This window comes from Leucopleurus acutus (assembly GCF_964270905.1).
Source record: "Leucopleurus acutus genome assembly, chromosome: X".
Classification (NCBI taxonomy): Eukaryota; Metazoa; Chordata; class Mammalia; order Artiodactyla; family Delphinidae; genus Leucopleurus; species Leucopleurus acutus.
In genome coordinates, this window is record NC_139148.1 from 15,161,390 (window position 1) to 15,181,847 (window position 20,458).

The 20,458-nt window shown below is 51.0% G+C and overlaps 1 protein-coding gene across 5 annotated transcripts in view; it reads right to left on the reverse strand.

Moving 5' to 3' along the window:
- Nucleotides 1-3,863: 3,863 nt before the first annotated feature.
- The window catches only part of PHKA2 (phosphorylase kinase regulatory subunit alpha 2), an 83,132-nt gene continuing 66,537 nt past the window's right edge, over nucleotides 3,864-20,458 (reverse strand). For 2 of the 5 annotated variants that reach the window (XM_082864192.1, XM_082864191.1), the window contains exons 20-33: nucleotides 18,166-18,254; nucleotides 17,030-17,163; nucleotides 16,465-16,621; nucleotides 15,222-15,301; nucleotides 14,950-15,127; nucleotides 14,720-14,849; nucleotides 14,033-14,134; nucleotides 11,377-11,495; nucleotides 10,602-10,631; nucleotides 9,327-9,380; nucleotides 7,380-7,550; nucleotides 5,798-5,851; nucleotides 4,931-5,131; nucleotides 3,864-4,475 (exon numbers count right to left, since the gene is read on the reverse strand). In XM_082864192.1, the coding sequence (XP_082720318.1) occupies nucleotides 4,305-4,475; nucleotides 4,931-5,131; nucleotides 5,798-5,851; nucleotides 7,380-7,550; nucleotides 9,327-9,380; nucleotides 10,602-10,631; nucleotides 11,377-11,495; nucleotides 14,033-14,134; nucleotides 14,720-14,849; nucleotides 14,950-15,127; nucleotides 15,222-15,301; nucleotides 16,465-16,621; nucleotides 17,030-17,163; nucleotides 18,166-18,254 (1,670 nt within the window). In that variant the 3' untranslated portion in view covers nucleotides 3,864-4,304. The remainder of the gene's footprint in view (nucleotides 4,476-4,930; nucleotides 5,132-5,797; nucleotides 5,852-7,379; nucleotides 7,551-9,326; nucleotides 9,381-10,601; nucleotides 10,632-11,376; nucleotides 11,496-14,032; nucleotides 14,135-14,719; nucleotides 14,850-14,949; nucleotides 15,128-15,221; nucleotides 15,302-16,464; nucleotides 16,622-17,029; nucleotides 17,164-18,165; nucleotides 18,255-20,458) is intronic. The other 3 variants (XM_082864193.1, XM_082864194.1, XM_082864195.1) reach the window with 3 other exon arrangements.

Sequence of the window (20,458 nt, forward strand, 5' to 3'; positions counted from 1 at the left end):
AGAAGTAGCTCGGGGCCACACCCTTAGCCCACCAGCTGAAGGCGCCTGGCGGCCACCCCGCTGAGACAGGTCAAAGATTGAGGGCTCAGGATTGAGGGCCGACGCATGGCTGTCCTGGTGGAGGGGTGCTAGGAATGCTTCCATGGGACGCTGGACAACGTGCCTCCTTAGAGGTGTTCTCAAACGACAGGCGTTTCTTCATCCCGCCACGCTGGTCCGTATTCTGTGGGCAGAGTGACGCCTGGGTAATACTGTAATAGGCCCCCAGTAAGTGCCTTCTTGAGCAATTCATTTTTCAGAATAGCTGACATACTGCAACAAGACAGAGGGAGGAATCACGTGACTTCAGAGTTCAATGGTTACGATGATGCCAGTCCTTCTAAGAAGGCATTTTTGCCAAAATTGCACGTATGTTCCTTAAAAACATACACAGTTGTTTTCTGATGGAATTTTTCCCTCTCCCAAACTGTCAAACACTGTGTGCATTGGGTTTGAGAATTAGTCTCTCTTGCGGTTTCAGGGGTCTTGTTCCTCAGAGAATTCTCTTGGTAACTTAAGGATACGGCTTCTCCTAAATGGCTTTGAGGGAACAAGGGCACACGGGGCTCTAAGAAGGTGGCAGTGTGTCTTTACCTTCCCCTCACAAGCAGAGTTATCAGTGGCCAAGTCCGGGAGAACAGAAGGCATTCTGGGAACATGCGAAGTGCAGAGCTGTACAAAACAGATGGCAGGGACTTCAAAAGCATAAGAGTCACCTTGAAAGATGATGGCGCCAAGGGAGGGGGTGGGAGGCTTTTGTACCTTTTGACAAGGAAGCAGGGAAGACAAAAGCGATTTGCCAGACTCCCGCGCAAGTCAACAGAACTGAGAGATGCTCTGCTGTAATTTACATCAAGGGAGGCCGAGCCACCTGTCTTCTTGTCCAGAAATAAATGGCATCCATCAACTGACGAACTTGTTTCTCTTGCCTCCTGATCTTCTGGTCTTTTTTCTTTCTTTCTTTTACATAAGGAGCATTTATATCCTCTCTATCCAGGCAGCTATTGCGTAACGATCTCTCCTTTTATTCGCCGCACCTCAGGGGAGTTGCAGAGGCTCTGACCTCCGGACTGATGTCCACTGGGGAGATGCTGGCTTGACCGGACAGCCTCCCGGCTCCCCCAGCCCAGCCTGGGTTGCTACTGGGCATATCTGGCTTCCTGTGACTGGAATTCAAGTTGATTAGTTTTGTTACTCCTTAGCTGCAGAAAAGGGTTTACCAAGAAATGAAATGAAAATGCTCTGTGGCCCGGCACCCTCTTAAACAGAGCTCTCTTATTTCTGCACATCTGCCATACAATCATCATCAGTATTTTAACCCCAAGGCCCTGCAAAATCCAGAACTGCTTTCTATAACATTCAAGTTCTTCTTTTTTCCTATAAAATGTATGCATGTATTTATTTATTATTTTTGGCTCTGTTGGGTCTTCGTTGCTGCCCAGCCCCAAGGTGCCAGGGGCTCCTGGTATGGAAACCTGGGCCCATCCGCAGAGGCCAGGATGGTGGCAGGACACGCCTCTCCCATCCCCCTCGAACATCTGTTCCTCTTCTTGGTGGTGTGGGCCTCAGCTGCTCGTGAAAGGGATCAAGCCTCAGAAGGCTGTTCTTCTTTGAAGCTGACAGCTTGGTGCCTGTGGAAATGTGGTACTATTTCAGGATTTCATTTCAAAGAGGTTTCAAAAGAGTGAATCGAAGGCTCAGTTGAATTGCTTATTATGGCTCTTCTCCTGGCCGCCCGCGTCTCGGTTGGTGAGCCCAAACACAGCATCTGCGACTTTGCGCGTCATCCACAGGCAGGTGATCGTTCTAAATTAGCACCTGGCTCATTCTGGAGGGCTGTAACTCTTCTCGAGCCTTTGCCCAAGAAGCAACCGGGCCTTTAGCGGCTTGTGCCTTTCTTACATTATCTGTGTTTGAAATGATCCACCAGGGAGTCTATCTGGTGAACGACATGAGTCTTGTTTATGTCAAGCATGTCTTAAAGACACCAGAAATAAAGGCCATGAAAACGCGACTATGAAACGTGGGTGGCTGTGACCCCCCTGGACCCGCCGAGGCAAATGAGAGCGAACTGGCTTCCAAGGGAAGACGGGGCACAAACAGGAAGGCTCCGGGCACTGCCGGGGGCTCGGGGCACAGCGCCAGGCCACCCACACTGTCTCCGGGATCTGCCATGCTGATGGCAGGGCTCTGGGCCGTCCCTACCTTCCCAGCCCAGCCCTCGTCCAGCTCCCTCACACCCCCCCCACCACGCTAAAGCCTGGTCATCTGTTCACACTGGCTTTCCTGCGCAGGCTGAGGGCCTTGAGCACCGAGTCACAGACAGAGCATCTCACACGTGCCGATGAATGACAGAAGGAACCATCTAGTAATCTGAGGAGAAAGGTTTGACATACCGACAGTAATAGGAAGGGGAGGGGATGTGGGAGTCCACTGGAGCAGAAATTGAGAGAGATTTTGGGCACTGTTCTTTTTTTTTTCTTTAGCGGTACACGGGCCTCTCACTGTTGTGGCCTCTCCCGTTGCGGAGCACCGGCTCCGGACCCGCAGGCTCAGCGGCCATGGCTCACGGGCCCAGCTGCTCCGTGGCATGTGGGATCTTCCCGGACCGGGCCTCGAACCCGTGTCCCCTGCATCGGCAGGCGGACTCTCAACCACTGCGCCACCAGGGAAGCCCCTGGGCACTTTTCTCTATGTAACTACTCTGTACCTCAGCAAGGAAAATATTATGGTTTCAAACAAATATGAAGCCAAGGCACTGATGTCCCGTGTAAACAGTGCCTGTGCACCACCGAGCGGGTAAGTGAGCCAAGACTCGTGTTCCAGACTCTCCCCCAGGGGCAACGACAAAGTGTTTGGCTTGGACTGAAGCGAGGCTCTTTAGCAGGAACCCTCCCTGCCTTTCCTCTGCTTCAAGAATACTGGTCAGTGCCGCATCCTGACTCTGGGGGGCACTGGGCACCTTGCTGTCCTCTCAAAGCAGCCTGAGCATCGGCTTTCTCCACCTTCACGCAAAGATCCAATGGCCAAGTTTCCATTTCAGAGGCAGAGTCATCACCAATCTAAGCCGTCACCCTCAACCAGCCAGAGCGCACCACGAGGACACCAGGTGACTGTCCTTCAGAGTCCATTATCCACGGAAACGGTTTTCCCTGTTGTGTGTCATGCCCACCCCCCATCCCCGTAAGACACCTGGAGAGAAACTCCATCCATCAGGACCTTGGCAAGGAAAGACTGGCGAGGCCCTGCCCCATCAGGATTTGTCCTCACGCCTCTGCAAGCAAGGCCTCCAGCTACACCCACCTGAGAGCCTTAAGGCAAAAGTGCTGCTGTGAGAAGGGCTTGAGGCCCCAGCCTGGCCCTGCCGCAGAGGGAAGCATTGAAGAGGGAGCACGGCACGCACTTCTGTGGCGTCTGGTGCTGCAGACTCAGCACGTGGCTCCCCCAGAACACGGTGGACGTGCCGCTCCCTGCCGGCCGTCACCCCACGACGGGGGCGGGGGCACAGGCCTTCCAGAGGGACTCCCTGCCCATGCCAGCCCCAAAACAACAGTTGGCCCAGCTAGAAGAAGGGTTGGCTTCTCCTCTGCCTTTCTTCTTTTTGGTTAGATTCTGGAAGATGATGTGGGATATTTTCATAAGGCAGGAGAAATCCCTAACTCACGGGTGGCCAAGATAAAATCCTTGAAGACCATGAGCCAAAGTCAAGTGGGAGCAATTTTCTAAATGTTGGTGAAGGAGAACCGTCATGCAAAGGTAGCTGCCAGTAAGACAGCAACAAGCCAAGAAGGAAAGCAAGACACAAGGCACGAGACAACCACACCTCTGCACAATGAGTTGTTCTATTTGCTACACATTTTGGCCCACAGACAGACTGTACCGTTAAGATGTGCCCCTGGTCAAGGTCCGCAGCTGCTGGAAGGATCTTTTCATCTTGAAGATGTATCACCAGCTCATTGAGCCTGTTCGGCAACTCTGCGAAAGCCAATTTAAGCTGCCTTCTCACTTCACTCTGCACTCACAAGAGGAGACCAACTTCCGATACCTCCTCAGACTCCAGGAGACCAGATGCTGTGACAAACTTCCCAGCAAAATGAATGTAAGAAGATGATCCCAGGGCGCTCCTCGGGGGCGGGCACAGGATTCTGCGGCTTGGACGTATACTGCTTTCAGGTGTGTTACTGCCACCTCCTCCCTGCCAGGGCTGCTGATGGGAAATGCTTTTGTGACAGCACAGGGGATCTTGGGCTCAGAGCGCCGAGGCCCTACTGCATGTGGCAGCCTGAATTGGGCAGCAATTCCTGCAGGTGAGAAGCCACCGCCTTCGTTAGGTAGGTCATTGTCCCGTAAGCCCCGCTGGGAGCACTGTCGTAAAAGAAGTGGCAAATGCCCGTGGCTTGGTCCTTCTCCAGCGTGTCCGTGGCACCGATCGACATCTGCAGCAGGAAAGGGCAGAGGCAACACGTGAGCAGAGCTGGCGCTACCGGCCTAACGGGGGGACAGATGGCCTCTGCTCTGGGCACCGTGTCCCCACCCGCCCGAGTTGGCAGCACATCACTGATTCTAGGATGGGAGGACGGCTTCTTCTAGCTCGACTTTGGTGCAGGCTAAGTGGCTGGTTTACTTGGGGCCAGACATGTCGCGAGGCTGGTGCTGGCACTAGAACCTATGCTGAAATGGGCCTGTCCATCTCCAAAGGTCTTTAGATCTCCCAGTGGCCACTGTGCCATTTTCAAACCAAATGGTTGACATTTTCCCACCATCTGTGATGACATTATCTTTGTTCGAGAATATTTCCTGTTGGACACAGGATCTCCAGCCTCGACAGAGATAAATGCCAGCCAAGCCGGCTGCACTGCCGCGTCCCCACCTTGGCTCTGGGCACACCCACCTGGTCCTGCAGGAACAGCTGGTTGGCCGTGTGCACGATCTGGTCCACATGGATGATGCCCCCAATGCTGTTCATCTCCGTGTCCGAGAGCAGCGTCAGCACCATGATGGCCTCCACCAGCAGCTGCCGGTACTCAGGCTGCGGCACTCGGTTCAGCACCGACTCAACGTGGACAGCAAACTTGATCTCCTGTGGGGTCATCTGCCAAAGGGACCAGCAGGGGGTCACGAGTGAACCGAGCACAGACACAGTCCTGTCACCCACGCTGCCCACAGCACCCAGTGGCTCAGCGTAAACGCTGCCTCCTCTCCGGCCACTTGGCTAATTCTGCCCACAGGAATCCTCTGGGGCAGGAAGCTGACAGCTCTGCCCTGGGCGTCAGTCAGCCTGGTCCTAGCATTAGTCACCTATCCCGCTGGACTGCGACTTCCAGGGGCAGGGCCGTTTCTTATTTCTCTTTCTTCATTATTCCTTGTGGCGCACAGCATGGTGCCTTGGGTGGTGTAAAAACTAAAAGATCAAGTTTTTAAAAGAATGAATGGGGGAAAGAAACCAGGGAAGATGACTGTTCTCTGCCGTGGGTCCAATAAGCATGGCGAGCAACTCTGCTCTGCTCTTAAGAGAGTTTTCAGAAACAAATCTAAAGATGTCGATAGTCCAGACATGCTCTTTCTGAGGGGAAAGAGAAAAGATGATGCAACAAATGTGGGAAAAAAAACTTTGCAAAACTTGAGGGTTAAGTGTCTAGAAAGATCGGATCTACAAATGCCCTGTATGTAACAAGCTTGAAAGAAGGGCGAGTGGTCAGAGTCCAAGAAATAAAGCACTTAGTGAAAACTCACGGCGTTCGGGTTTTTCCCATCCTACCTCTCGCGTCGTCGAGGATGGGAGCACATAACCGTCGATGGACAGACCGTGACACTGGAGGCAGAACACGCATTTCAGTCAGATCCCAGAACGTGATTAAAAACGGCGCGCGCACACTCAAGTCGCTCTGCCCTGGAAGCCAGCACGAGGACTGGCACACGCCAGACTGTCGGAGTTATTTTTAGAGAGCTTGTTCTCACTGCCCACAGGCTGTGTTTTTTGATGGAACCAGCAGGCATCGTTCAGATCTCACCCGAACAACGCCCCAGGGAGCTGCCGGGTCCTCCTCTGTGGGAGCTCCGAGTTTCACTTGGCAACCCGGCCCTGGCGGCTGAGAGGCCCCCTTTGGTGCCAGATAAAGGGAGATGTGCATGTTTCCTGCTGGCGAAGTGATACTTCTATGCCTTTGCAGGCACCTATTTTTGAGATTTCTATAATAAGCACCAATCACAAAAGACTAGAGCACATGCACGCACACGCACACCCGTGTATATAAATAACCAGCGCTGGCTCAATACAAAATGCTGCTTTTTCATAATAAAAGCATCTTGGTATGAAGCCGGTGGAAGCCCGGCCCCAGGAACAGTTCTGGGCTCACAGGCTGCCTCCTGACTCCCTGTGCCCTGGAGACAGCAGCTGCACCGCCTCCGTCCCAGGTGGGCTGAGGATGCAGCGGCAGCAAACGCTCCTTCCTCCTGACAAGAGGCCTCTTCGGGCCCTGCCCCCACGTGGGGACCGGAGTTCAGCTGTGAGGACAGGGACCCCTCTGACCTCTCCATGCCCAGCTCCACGAGGAGGACCTCACAGGGGACATAACGCAGCCGAAAGGGGCTGTGGCTTTGGGAAGGGGCTGCAGTACGAGGTCTTAGGGATGCCTCTTCTCTCCTCGCCTCTTCTACTGTGAAATGAGCCAACAAAAATAGTTTAGGGGAAAACTCGGTCCTGCCTGTGGTTCTTGGTTTGCACAGAAGCTTCTAATGGAGGCAGACAGTCCCTCTGGTGGGGCCCAGGGAGACACCGGGACGCTCTGAGGCTGATGTGGGAGCGAGACAGGAGGCGGGTGCAGGGACCAAGGGGCGTGGCCCCTGCGGCTGTTCTGGGTCAGCCGGTTACGGCGTTTCATCCAGAGCTTTCCCTGCCTTCTCTGGTTCTTGCCTACCTTCCGACTTTTCTGCGTTCCTAAATTACGTCAAAGGTGGCCCCCCACAACCTGGGCTGCCACCTTATCGTGTTGGGTTTCCAGCCAGTGTTTCTCAACCAGTGGCAATTTGCCTCCCGGAGGACACTCGGCAATGTCTGGGGACATTTTGGTTGTCACACTGGGGGAGGGGGTGCTACCAGCATCTAGCGGGTAGAGACCAGGGATGTCGCTTAACATCCCACAATGCACAGGGCAGCCCCGGAAGTGAGAATTACCCAGCCCCAAATGTCAGTGGTGCCGAGGGGGGAGAAACCCTGCTCTAGGCCGTGAGCTACCTAAGGTTGGGGCTTATGCGCCTGTTCTGCAGCCGCCTGCTACCTGTAGGTGCCAGCACGCCTCAGCACCAGTGCCTATGGAATGCAGCACAGCGGCCAAGCTCACCTTCTGAAGGATCTGCCACACCTTCTGGTAAAATCCCACGGGGACTCTGTTGATGGCCCCGTCCAGCCTTCTCCTGCGCAGCCACTGGCCCTGCTGCTCCCCCCAGCCGATGTGATGCCCACCTGAGTCTGACGATGACGTGCCCGTGGGTGAGGATGGGGTGCTGGACCTCTGCAAGACAGAAAAGGCGCGGCCTTCAGAAGCCTCACAGCCGGCACCCCCTGGCAGTGCTGGTCACCGAGAGGGCGGCTCCGTAAACCAGTCAACACCACCAGCTGGATTCACTCCTTCCTGCCCCGGTTCGTTTACTAAGCTCCTTCCGTGCACTCTTCCCAGCCCCCAAGAGGAAGTACAGCATAAGAAGCTCCTGACCCAACGGAGAGGCCGAGCAGGTCAGGGGGTGGGCTCTGGGGGGGGCTGCGAATCCCGACTCCACATCGGCTGCTCCAGTCTAACTTGCCGCGAGCGCGCTCAGCCTCATCTGAGCAGTGGGGCACAGGTGCGCACCCCGAGTGCAGATGCGGGAAACCCTGGGAGCACGCCCGGCCGTGAGGTCGGCAGGCACTGCTGCTGGAGGGCTTGGGGAGGCCTCGGACCTGGAGGAGGTGACTCCTCGGGCGCCGCAGCCCACGGAGACCAACGCCACAGTGACCACTTTCCTCCTGTGGTGCCGCGGAGAGTGGTGGTCACTCCCCTGCGGTGCAGCTGCCACGAGAACACAACACAGTGCAGGGCAAGGCTCTGGAGCCCTGGAAGGAGGGAAGGCTGGAAGCCACGTTTGTGGCGGGGCCTCAGGGGCTATGGTATTTCCACCTTCCTTTTCAGTCGCTTTCTACTTTGCCTGTTCTCAGCACGGCGCTTTCTCCTAATTGGGGCGATGACCACCTCCGAGCCGGGAGCCTTTGCTGAGGCAGGAGGGGTATCACCTCCTTCCCACCTCCTCCCCGAGGCTGGATTTATTCCGGCCTCCACGAGGGAAGCGCTGGGGCAGGGCCAGCAGTTTTGCTTCTGCCTCGGGAGCCACAGGCCCGCCCACGACTGCGGAGGCAGCTCTGAGAGGCTCCCGGTGGGGCCTGAGACCAGGCCTGAAAGCGGTTCCCTCAGCGGCGGCCTCCCTGCGGCAAAGCTCACACCTGCTTTCTTCCCGTGGATGGATTCTCACCCCTTGGCCTCTGGGTCGGGGAAGGGATAACCTTCATCCTTACACATTATCTCTGTTCTGGACTACCTGGCACTTTCGTTTCTCAGTGTGCAACGTCAAATTTAAAGGTTTAAAATGCAATCCCAATGTCAAGCAGGCCAGCAGGGCAGGAGTCTTCTTGGAGCGCATTGAGACTTCAGCGGATCTTATTTTGAAAAGGCTGTTAGGCTGGGTTATTCCATTGGGCTCATTACTGCCATTTAAATACGGCAACAATTAGATACAAATAAAAGTAATTACAGCCACGCTCATCAATGACTCAGCTGGTTTTCTGCCTCTAGTTTCGCAAGGAGGATTCAGACTCGCCTCTGCAATGAGAACACTTCCTAGCCTTCCATCTCAGCTGCGGCCTCAAGCCAAGCGGGGGGGGCATTCTGCGTACAAAGTGCCAATCAGCACCTGCTGGCAGTGGTTCACTCCCGTGACTCAACGGAAAGGCACATAACCACTGCCTCGAAAGTTCCAGAAGCTCCTGGGAATTGGTGAGAAAAGTGCTCCTCAGTCACACCCCACCGAGGAGCATAAGCAGAGAGCTCAAGATGGAAAAACAGAGCTCAGTTCCACAGGTTCTCGGCTTTCTTTCTAGCCTCTACTCATAATCATAGTCAAGTGGAAACACTTAAACCTGTTCACATCTTCGGGAGTTAGGGAGGTGGTGGGAGCACGAGAAGGGCAACGAGAGGATTCAGACACCATAAACGAGAAGGAGGTGGCGAAGGGGACAATGGCTGGGACACACTGTTTACCACAGACTTGGAGGAGTGTGCGCTGCCGGATGGGGCCTGGCTCACAGAAAAGAGCTACAAAACAAAGAGAGTCCACTCAGTCATGTGCAATGACACCAAAGGATGCACGCAGAGAGAAGGAACATAGAACAGCCTCAGAAACAGCCAAGGAAGGAAGAGGCAGAGGATGCGGGTGGCCACAAGTTCTCACTCACCCCCCCAGGCAGATGGCCTGCAGAGCAGCGGGCAGATCTCTGGGCTCGCGCAATAGAGGTCCCGGGAAATGCTTCCTCTGAGTGTGGGGTGTTCCCATATCTAGTCAGATGTGGAGGGTGCCTCATCAAGTTAGCACACGACTTATTTTCCAAACTCCCAGCCGTGAAATGCTAATTTTTTATGTTAATTTTGGAAAGAGGATAATATACTTCTTTGATGTAAGTGGCCAAATACAAAACTTGTACTGGCTAACTGAATCTAAACCGATCAAAGAAAAAAGGTGATCATTTTGTCCCCGTAATATGTAAGGACGGCACTAAATGGAGACGGAAGGAACCACCCATATTCAGCCAGAGTCAGCGGCCATCGGGATGTAGGTAACAAGAGGGACAGTGCCACCTAGTGGTGGGCAAAGGAAGATGTTTGGAAAATCTGTTCCTTACTTGGAAAGAGCATAAATTCGAATGAGACAGCATGGACGTTTTTCCCTGGGACAACACAGAGAATCCGCGTGTCAGTATGTGACTCCTCTGAGCTCTCTCACAGAGACATTAAATCATTAGGAAAGGGACTCTGATCTTCTGGATGGAGGAGGCGAAGGAAGTATGTCACAAGGGTGACATAAAAGAACAGTATCCTTACATTTTTTTTTCCTTCCAGGGTTAAATTCCCCCAGACAATCTAGGGACAGGAAGTAGCAGTATTCTTTCTACTGCTATAATCAATGACCACAATCTATTTGTCCCTATTTCCTCCCTTTTTTTGAACAGAAACTCCTGCCGAGGCAGAACCCGGGACCATCCCTTTCACATAGCCTCCTGTAAAATCCAAGAGTTTGATACATGGATTTGTTTAAAGGCGCAGGGCAAGGTCATTTCTCCTGCTTTCAAGTCCAGTGCTCTGCCTGTCCCCAGGGCTGCCTCCCACAGCCTGCAGAGTCCCCTCCACCCAAGCATGTTGGATGGGCAGAACCGTTCTCCACGCACTCAGACTCTCTGTACTCACAGCCTTGCTTTCCCCATTCAAGCCAGAAAGAACATGAAGCACAGTAAAGGAGGAAACAAGACAAAGATGTTTCACCTGTTCATCAGCACTAAATCGCCTAGTCATCTGAAAGTAAAAATACATCAGAAGATAAACAAAAACCAGTTTCAAATCAAGGATGCCTTACTACTTCTATCACCCTCTAGATTATCCAAGGAAGTGTTGCTCCAGCTGCAGCGTGTGACCCTCAGTGCCTCACAGACTCAATCTACTGAGTCATCATTTGAAATGGAGAAGAAAATCCGAGTGCGTCTCTCACTGCAGGTCACGGTCAGAAGGAAAGAAACTATTTCCTACTGTAGATCACTGTCAAGTCCTACCACAGTAACTGGCACATTAGGACTGAAAGGCTGTTGACTTGCAGTCCTGTGGGATCAGTTGAGAAGGAACTTACTGTGAATTAAATAAAGGTGAGCACAAAAGAGACACCTGTGGATGGTGGAAAATAAAGGTGTCTCTGTTTCACCTGAAGGACACATTTGATGGAGAGATGATTCAGTTACCTTTTGCGCGACTCTGCTTTTTAAATGGCTGTGATCCATTTGAATGACTAGTTCTCGGGCAAACACGGGGAAGGGTATTTTCCAGAATGCTCGCATAACACCTTAACGTTAAGGATGAGCATGTGGTGGGTGCACGTGAGTGGCTCTGGGATGTCTGGGCACAGGGTGTGTTCAGATTCCAGGACAGAAGGGATGGCACGTCCTTTACAAAGCAGGCTGTACCCTGCATGCCTTGGGTTTCTATCACTTTCTGACTTGAGCCCAGATAGGAAGCCCACTTCTTTCCTGGCGCCGAGAGCTCTTCTTACCTGTTTCATCTCACTCCTCAGCCTGTTGATGCCACTCCTCTCGGTTTTGGTGATTCCAGTATGTCCCACCTCATGGATGGAGATGGCAGGGCTGGATGTGGAGGAATGGATAGGCCGCACTGGAGGGGAAACACACACATCGTTCTTAGAAACGATATTTTGTCCACCCTGAGAGGAATACGTGCATGTGCTTATTTTTTTAATTAATTATTTTATTTTATTTATTTTGTTTTTGGCTGCGTTGGGTCTTCGTTGTTGCGCGTGGGCTTTTCTCTGGTTGTGGTGAGCGGGGGCTACTCTACTCTTTGTTGCGGTGCACAGGCTTCTCATTGCAGTGGCTTCTCTTGTTGCAGAGCATGGGCTCTAGGCGCGCAGCCTTCAGAAGCTGTGGCTCACGGGGTCTAGAGCGCAGGCTCAGTAGTGGTGGCGCACGGGCTTAGTTTCTCTGCGGCATGTGGGATCTTCCCGGGCCAGGGCTCGAACCCGTGTCCCCTGCATTGGCAGGTGGATTCTTAACCACTGCACCACCAGGGAAGCCCGCATGTGCTTATTTTTATCTGCGTCTCTCTCTCCCACTCGACCATGCACTCCATTAGAGGTGGCCGTGTCTGCCCTAGCCAGCGCTCTGTTTCCAGCACCTGGGGCAGCGCCCGCTACACAGCACAGGCTCAATATGTGTTTGAGTGGATGGGTGACAGAGTGAACATCACTTAAGCAGCATGCAGAAAACACTGAGTGGCCAGGAAACCCTTCAATGATTTGGATATGTTTTTTAAAATAATTTTTTACTTCTCCAAATGCACCCCCTTCCTTGCAGAAAACTGAGACCACCTAATTAAGGTCCAGCCTTGGGGCCGGAGAGGGAAGTCCTGGGAGAACAAGCCGACCAAAGGCTGGAGGTGGCGAAGACACACAGAAGGGGCAGGGAGGATCCGTCACCTGGCTCCACTCTGCTGCCCGCCCTGCCCCCACTAACCGGTTCTCCGCGGTGTGCTCACAACGATCATTCTTAAAGGCACGTGTGACCATGTCACTGTCCACCTCGAATCCTTCTTCAGGTTAAAAGCCCTGTCTTCAGGTTAAAGCCTCACAAGGGGCACACAAAGCCCTACCGACTTGAGCCCACCCGCCGCTCTTAGCTGTCCCCTCCAGGCCAGCCACTCAGCACTGGGCATTGCACAGGCGGCTCCCTCCTGGCCTGCCTGCTCCCCTCTGCCAGGTGCGTCCTCTCCTTCTGCAGGCCCGACTCTAAGGTCATTTCCTCGGGCAGCATCCTCTGCGTGCCCTGCCTTCCCACCCACCCCACCCCCGAAGCCATGGGAGTAGGGCACTGCCCAGAGGAGTAGAGACAAATAAGGAGCCAAAGGACAGCACAGAGGGAGGACCCACAAAGGAGACACGACGATTAGCCAGAGAGGGAGGAGGGACACCGGGAGAGTGGAAAACAGAACCCAAAGGGGTCTGGGAAGCTACAGTGGGGCCTGTATAGAGTGGGCATTAGCTGAAAATACTCATCTCCGACATCTCAGGATATAATAAAAATTCTAAGACTATTTGAGTTTCCTGATTTATAAAAATTGAACAATTACAAAGGACAATTACCAAATGATGCTGTACGCAAAAAGACAGGACCTCTTCTGGCCTTGCTTGCAATTAGACATATTTATGGTTTCAAGTGACATTACTCTGTTTAATAACCATTTTTAGTAATTATCTGTGTCAAACCACATATATTATTTTGATGAGCAGAGCACATTAAATATTAATCTTATATATTTACATTTCAAGGACTGTGCATTTGAAAGAACTGAAAATTACTTTTGGAAAAGGATCTTGACCATTCCTCAGGAAAGGAGAAAACCCACCAAAACACACCTGATCGCACGATGCCGGTTTCGTTTGCCTGCTCGTGCCCACTCTAAAGAAAAGATCCGAAGTACCCAATGTCCTTATTAAATAAAAAGAATGACAGCCCACACTGCATTTCTTTGGCTTGATGAAACAAATTCACAAATGTGTCTGCAAATCATTTCACCTTATTATGAGGAGGGTAAATGATAATTGCTTCAATTATAATTAGGGAGCATTTGAGAACAGAATTCCACCAGGACTTGGGCGATTATATTTCCTAGCACTGCAAACAGGGTTCCGGTACAGATAAAAAGTGAGAGAGAGCAAGAAGGGGACGAGGCAAACTCACTCAGCAAGAAGGTGCTGTGAGGCTGCAGAGGGCTTTTATCTGGGCCCATGAAGGGTGATGGGGGTCTAACTGAAAACCAACCCACACTAAAGGTGGGGCCCTTGCATGCTGACACCTTGGTCACCTCACCTGCTCCTAACCCCTGTGCACAAGTGACAGTGCCTGGACCAACTGCAGAAGGAGGGAGGCCGCAGGCCAGCGTGTGCACCACGCCCACATGGGACCGCAGCTCTCCCAGCCAGCCGACGAGGGGTCACAAAGCCCTACAAGTCACAACCTTAAACCTAGAACTCTGTCCATCTCAGTGAAGTAGGAACCTGCTACCCAAACATTATGTCCCGAATCGCGATTACTGATGTTGATCTGTATAGAGATGAAGCAGTTCCAGGCCACGCTGGACACGTCAGTCAAGCCCTCTCTGACCCCCTCCCCTCAGTAAGATGGGCATTTACTTACCGCTTCTTTCAACACCAAACTCCTTTCCACTTAAAATATGGTGTAGGAGATTTTTCATATCGAAAGGGCTGAGGTTCATCAAACTTTCAGAAGCTTCTTCTCCTAAAAACAAACATCGTGTAAGTGTCCCGACACAGGCCTGGTGGCAGGGGAAGGTAGAGTGGCGTGGGCGTGGGGTGGTGGTGGAGACAAAGGGTACTGTGGGAGGTCTCCCTGCTCAGGATCACCTCTCTACTGCTTCAGGACTGAAAGGTACTGATCCTTGGTGATTCTAAATGCTGCTATTTAAGTTGTATATTTTCTTAAGTCAGACGCATAATTTTTCTCACTGTAATAACCCCCAATGTTGGAATGCACCTTGCAGTTGATTTACATATTTAAATTGGTAGGATTTCTCCCAGCAGAGGTTTTATGAAATGGGGGGTGACATCTTACCACAAGGAGAAACAGTGAGGAACTCAGATGTCAGGAGCAGAGCAGAAGATTCTAGTGCCTCATTTTCCCTAACCTATGAAATTCAACACCCTGTGCTGGATGGTTTGGCGGAAGTTACATCTAAACGAGAGAATCTGGTGAAGCCGTGAGCCCACCCAAAGGCTCAGAAGCCCTGGTTCCAGAATACTTGGGCAGGGCTCCCCAGGGGCGGGTGGGTGCAGGAGCTGTGGGAGCCGCGCGTGAGAATTGCACCTGAACAGTTCAGGCTCTGCGCCAGCTCCGTGGCCATCACCTGAATGATGAGTCCAATCCGGAGTCTGAGCATCTCCACGAAGAGGCTGGGCTGTGCCCTGACATACATCGCCAGGTAAACCACAATCTCCTGACACAGACAGACGTGGAGACAGGGCTTCAGAGACTGGCTGGTGGCGGAGAAGCCCCTGCTGCCCCGAGACAGCCCTGCCCCTCCGTGGCCAGCTGACCTGTGTGAGCACGGCGATGCTGATGTCCTGCCCGCTGGCTTCGTAGATGAGTTCTGTGAGCTCCTCGGGGGGAAGAGGCCTAGGAAGGAGCGTCAGGACACAAACACCAGGAAAGATGCCTCCTAGTCCTCTATGGAATATCCTCATTTTCCTGCTGGAAGTGCTCGAGTGACAGTGTCTATAAAAAGACTCTCTTCCTGAATGGTGGACAGCACTGATGTTTTCCCCCCAGGTACCGCCCCCAAACCTGAGGCCCCAGGTTGAAAACTTACGCAGAGATGGTCTTCTCCCGGGGTTCTGGCGGCAGGCCCACCGTGAGCTGCTTCTGGTGCGACAGCAGGTCCGTGCAGGCCTACACATTTAGGAAAAGGGTGAGGGGGAGAAAGATTAGCAAAGCCGGTGGGGAAGGATCACTGCCAATAAGATCATAAATTTACCTTTACAAACTTTATGACCCATGCTGCTATTTATTTGAAAATTCATACACAGACCCCAGACTGAGCAACCCAGCCAGAGTTGGGTCCCCGTGATCTTTTTGTCCCCAAAATGTGGCCCCAGGCCTGGCTCTGCAGGGCCTATTAGTGGGTATTTTATGCTCACCCCCTGTAGCAAACACACTGGATTCCCTGATATTCCATAAGGAGGATGAGTTGCTGTGAGTCCTAAAGTACTGATGTTAAGAGTTAATGACCATATTATAGTCCTAAGTTGCCAGTTTCCCCATTATTCACATATAATAAATACCATCACCTTACTAAAACAGTGAACTTGGGGACTTCCCTAGTGGCACAGCAGTTAAGAATCCGCCTGCCAATGCAGGGGACACGGGTTCGAGCCCTGGGCCGGGAAGATCCCACATGCCACGGAGCAACTAAGCCCATGCGCCACAACTACTGAGCCTGCGCTCTAGAGCTCGTGAGCCACACCTACTGAGCCCAGGCGCCGTAACTACTGAAGCCTGCGTGCCTAGAGCCCATGCTCTGCAACAAGAGAAGCCACCGCAATGAGAAGCCCGCGCACCACAATGAAGAGTAGCCCCCCGCTCGCCGCAACTGGAGAGAGCCCATGTGCAGCAATGAAGACCCAATGCAGCCATAAAATAAATAAATGAATGAATGAATGGGGAAAAAAAAGAACCTGAATGTCATAGAAAGCAATTCTGGATTTTGCAGGGCCTTGGGGTTAAAATACTGATGATGATTGTATGGCAGATGTGCAGAAATAAGAGAGCTCTGTTTAAGAGGGTGCAGGGCCACAGAGCACTTTCATTTCATTTCTTGGTAAACCCTTTTCTGCAGCTAAGGAGTAACAAAACGAATCAACTTGAATTTCATTTCCTCTGCCTGTCTTCCAAGAGCAGTGGGAGGTCAGGACAGAAGGCCCAGCTCCGTCTGTATATTAAACAACGCGTTTCCTTTACAAATGGAGGTGCTTGCCTCCAGCTTTCCTAATAGGAAGACGGCACCGGGCTAGAGAAGACAAACAGACACCCTTCACGTGCATGGTGGTTCTGACCTCAGCCAGGACTTCCACTTTCTTCTTGAGTAGGCCAGAGATGTAGCGGATCAGACCCCACTCCTGGTTCAAGCCGGCTTTTCCATATAGCTCACTGAGGAGGTTGTGAACAGTGACCCCGTGCTGTCCAGAGAGATTTGTGTCCCAGCTGGGACCCCTGTCAAGACATGGAAAACCCCAGAAGTATGGCCCAGAACGTTTCAAGGCCAGATTCTCTTGCAATAGAGCTCACTTGGCAGGGAGGGGAATGAATCACCACGCATTGTGCCAAGTGCCTGGGGGCTTCCCAGTGCCTTTGAGTCTCACCGAGAGGGCTGCGTCGTCTTCTGTCTATTTGAAACAGAAGCCTAACATCAGGACATGGTGAGATCCTGGCCTCACCCAGCCTTCTCATCTTGGGAGGGCAACACTAGTAGGTAGAGAAGGGGATGGGAGTCTGTTCACGGTGAGTCTGGGTAGCTTGGGTGACTATGACCATGATGTGGCTTGTTGGAAGGCCAAGAAGCCTAGGACAAAGAGCAAGGAGAAGAGAGAAAGCTCAACCTAGTGAAGACCACCCACTTACTTTATTACATACAGAATGTACAGAATGTCCGCTTGGTCCTGTAGGTTCGAACAGTCTTTCAGCTGCTCAGCCAGCTTCTCACAGTCTATGTTGCCGTGGTCATCTCTGGGAAACTGGAAGTCATCTTCGGGGGCCTGTCCATACAAAAGCCAAAAAGCAGGGGAGGGGGCTGAGCATGCCAACTTCCAGAAGACCAGGAAGTGACACACCAACCCGGTCTCGGAACTCTGCTGCTGTGCTATGCTTCAGGTTTTCATTGTATCTTTTGGGGCTTTTTGTTTATATTTCTGATCGGTGAATCATTGTGTTAGTGGATGTTTGCAGGAGACTGAACTGAACGGGTTAAAATATGTGTAGATTTTATTTATGTAAAGGTCAAAAACAGGCAAAACCAACCCCTGGTGTTAGAATTCATGCTAGCAGTTACCTTTCGAGTGGAGGGGGAGGAAGCGACCGGGAGGGACACAAAGGGCGCTTGTTACGCACACGGGTCTGTTGGCTCAGTGATAATTCATTGAGCTCTATACTTATATTTTATATACTTTTCTCTATATATGTTAAACTTCAATAACATGTTTTTTGAAGGCAAAACACACACACAAAAATATGTGAGTTTTAAACAACCTAAAATTGTGGTTAGGTTAAAATAGTCTCCAACAGACGCTGGATCTTTCTGATAAAATCAAAGGGAACTTTGGATAAAATAACAAATTATGGGAACTAGTGGGGAACACCCTGGGATTTTATTCTCCAGAGGAATCTTTTTCTGGTTTTGTGCCCTGCTCCACAAGTAGCCCGGCTTTGGCTGGCTGGCACAGCTAGGACGGGGCTGGTAGCGAGCTAGCTCACTTCCTCTAATGTGACACAGATTCTGATGAGTAGGCAGAATGTCAGTAGCCATCTCCTACACGCAAAATATAAAGGTTTGCATCAAATTCAGTGTGCATACTGACACAAACCAGAAGCCAGACAACTAAGTGAGTGGGTGCGCATCAAAACCCAGAACTTCTAATCCTGAAAGTTCTGGATACCAAGAAATGTGCTCTTTTGAGTTCAACCATTTAAAAGAGTTCTTGGGGCTACACCAGCACCAAAGAACATTACACTTTTTGAAAAAGTGATTCTAAATACTTTACCTTTTTTAGAAGTGGCTGAGGAGAATCAACAAGATTCAGCGATTTACGGTGGGCACTTAGGACTTTAGTTGGCAAAGCCATGGGAACAACTAGAAAACAAACGAATAAAGAGAAAGCTCTTCGGAGCAGGAGGAAGGATAAAATACTTCTTTTAAGAGGTACGGTGGCTACTCCCTATTCAGTACAAACCAAGTAAGAAATGATTACTTACTTAGTTTCACTGATTTCAAAAAGAATTTTTCATGTGGCCACATCATGTGCTAACTCTGGAAATAAGAAATGAGCAGGACACACACAGATCTTGCTTTAAGGAGCTGAATTCCACTTTTCTCTCTTAGAATTCAGGGAAAACTACATAGCATCTAGGACTGGAAGGAGCCTTAGAAATGATTGAGTCCAGCTTCTTTTTCTTTCAGATGTGGAAACTGAGAACCAGAGAGAGTTTGTCCAAGGTTTGTCCAATGACCTTGTCATTTGTCCAAGGTCACTGGCCTTCTCATAATCGAGGTGTACCAGCTTCCTGTCCACTGTGTGTTTCACTTTGCCACTGCTGGGTGTTAGCGCTTCTGTTTTTTTAACCACCTAATTAATTAATTAATTTGGGGGGCTGTGCTGTGCAGCTTGCAGGATCTTATTAGTTCCCTGACCAGGGACTGAACCTGGGCCCCAGCAGTGAAAGCACCGAGTCCTAACCACTGGACCATCAGGGAATTCCCCTTTTAACCACCTTTAGCTGTTATCAGTATTTATTCATTAAGCCATCTCTGTCTGCCAGGGTATGTCATATCACCTTGGGAAAATAGGAAGCTTTCCAGGTAAAGATGAAGTATATTTAAAAGGCATTTATAGGGCTTCCCTGGTGGCACAGTGGTTAAGAATCCACCTGCCAATGCAGGGGACATGGGTTCAAGCCCTGGTCCGGGAAGATCCCACATGCCGCGGAGCAGCTAAGCCCGTGTGCCACAACTACTGAGCCTGCGCTCTACGGCCCACGAGCCACAACTACTGAGCCTGCGTGCTGCAACTACTGAAGCCCACGTGCCTAGAGCCCATGCTCTGCAACAAGAGAAGCCACCACAATGAGAAGCCCACGCACCGCAATGAAGAGTAGCCCCTGCTTGCCGCAACTAGAGAAAGCACGTACGCAGCAACAAAGACCCAACACAGCCAAAAATTAAAAATAAATAAATTTTAAAATAAATAAATAAAAGGCATTTATAGACCTTCAGGTAACACTAGTGGATTAAACATAAGTTTTACTTTCTCTTCAACCCCCACTAACACTACAAAAAAAATAATTTTTAAAAAGGCAAATCCTAAAGAATAGGGAAGCAGGAGAGAAGACAATAGTAACATTTTGGAAGTGGGAAAGCTGAAGGATGAAAACATTTAGTGGACACAAGGCAACCAAACCCAAGACTGCAGTGGGGAAAACCAAGAACCAGTCAGATTTCTAACAGAGAATCCTCAGAAGTCTAAGGAGCTTGCTGCTCCATGGACCTCTAGAACTTGGGGGTCCAGAGAGGGTAACCATAAGAAGGAAGATGGAGAAGAAGGTGTGTGAGAGGCAGTGAGCTCCCTAGATGCCTTGTGCAACTCCACACAGCTTGGCAACTGCCTTGCTCACCCTGATAGAAGGCTAGAAGGTCTCTCTGAAGAGGGTAAAAAAGGGGTGGTATGTGTGTCTCTGGAGGGGATGCTGACCCACATGTCTGAAGGTGTGGGTACATTCCTTGGGGGAATAAATGACTGTATAGCTCAAGGCAATCAGACCCTTACAGGTTAGAAAGGAGATTGCAAAGGATATTGCACAACATCTCTGGGAAATCTGCCCCGCCTTCACCCATAAACCCAACGGGCCCCATTTACAGGTACAGGCTTGGAGATTCTTATATGCATAAGCAGTTAACCAAGGAACACCCAGCACTGGAGGAAAGACTCTGCTCTGGAAGACAGAAACCAATACAAACAGGAAAAACTGACTTGGGGGAAATGGAAACCATTTAGGGACAAGAAAATGTAAAAACAAAAACAAAAAGCCCTGCCATTAATTCTTAGAGTAATAAGAATTATATTGCATTCATGAAACAAGAACAGATACAATTCAGAGAACAAAGATTTAAAACATGACAGCAAAAGTGGAAAAACTCAACTGAGCAGGTGGAACAAAAAGTTGAAGCAATTGCCCTCAGAACAGATCAAAAGACAGAGAAATGGAAGACGGGAGAGAAACGATAAAGACTTCTTCAGGAGGTCAACATTGGAATCCTAAAGTACCAGAAAGAGAGGACAG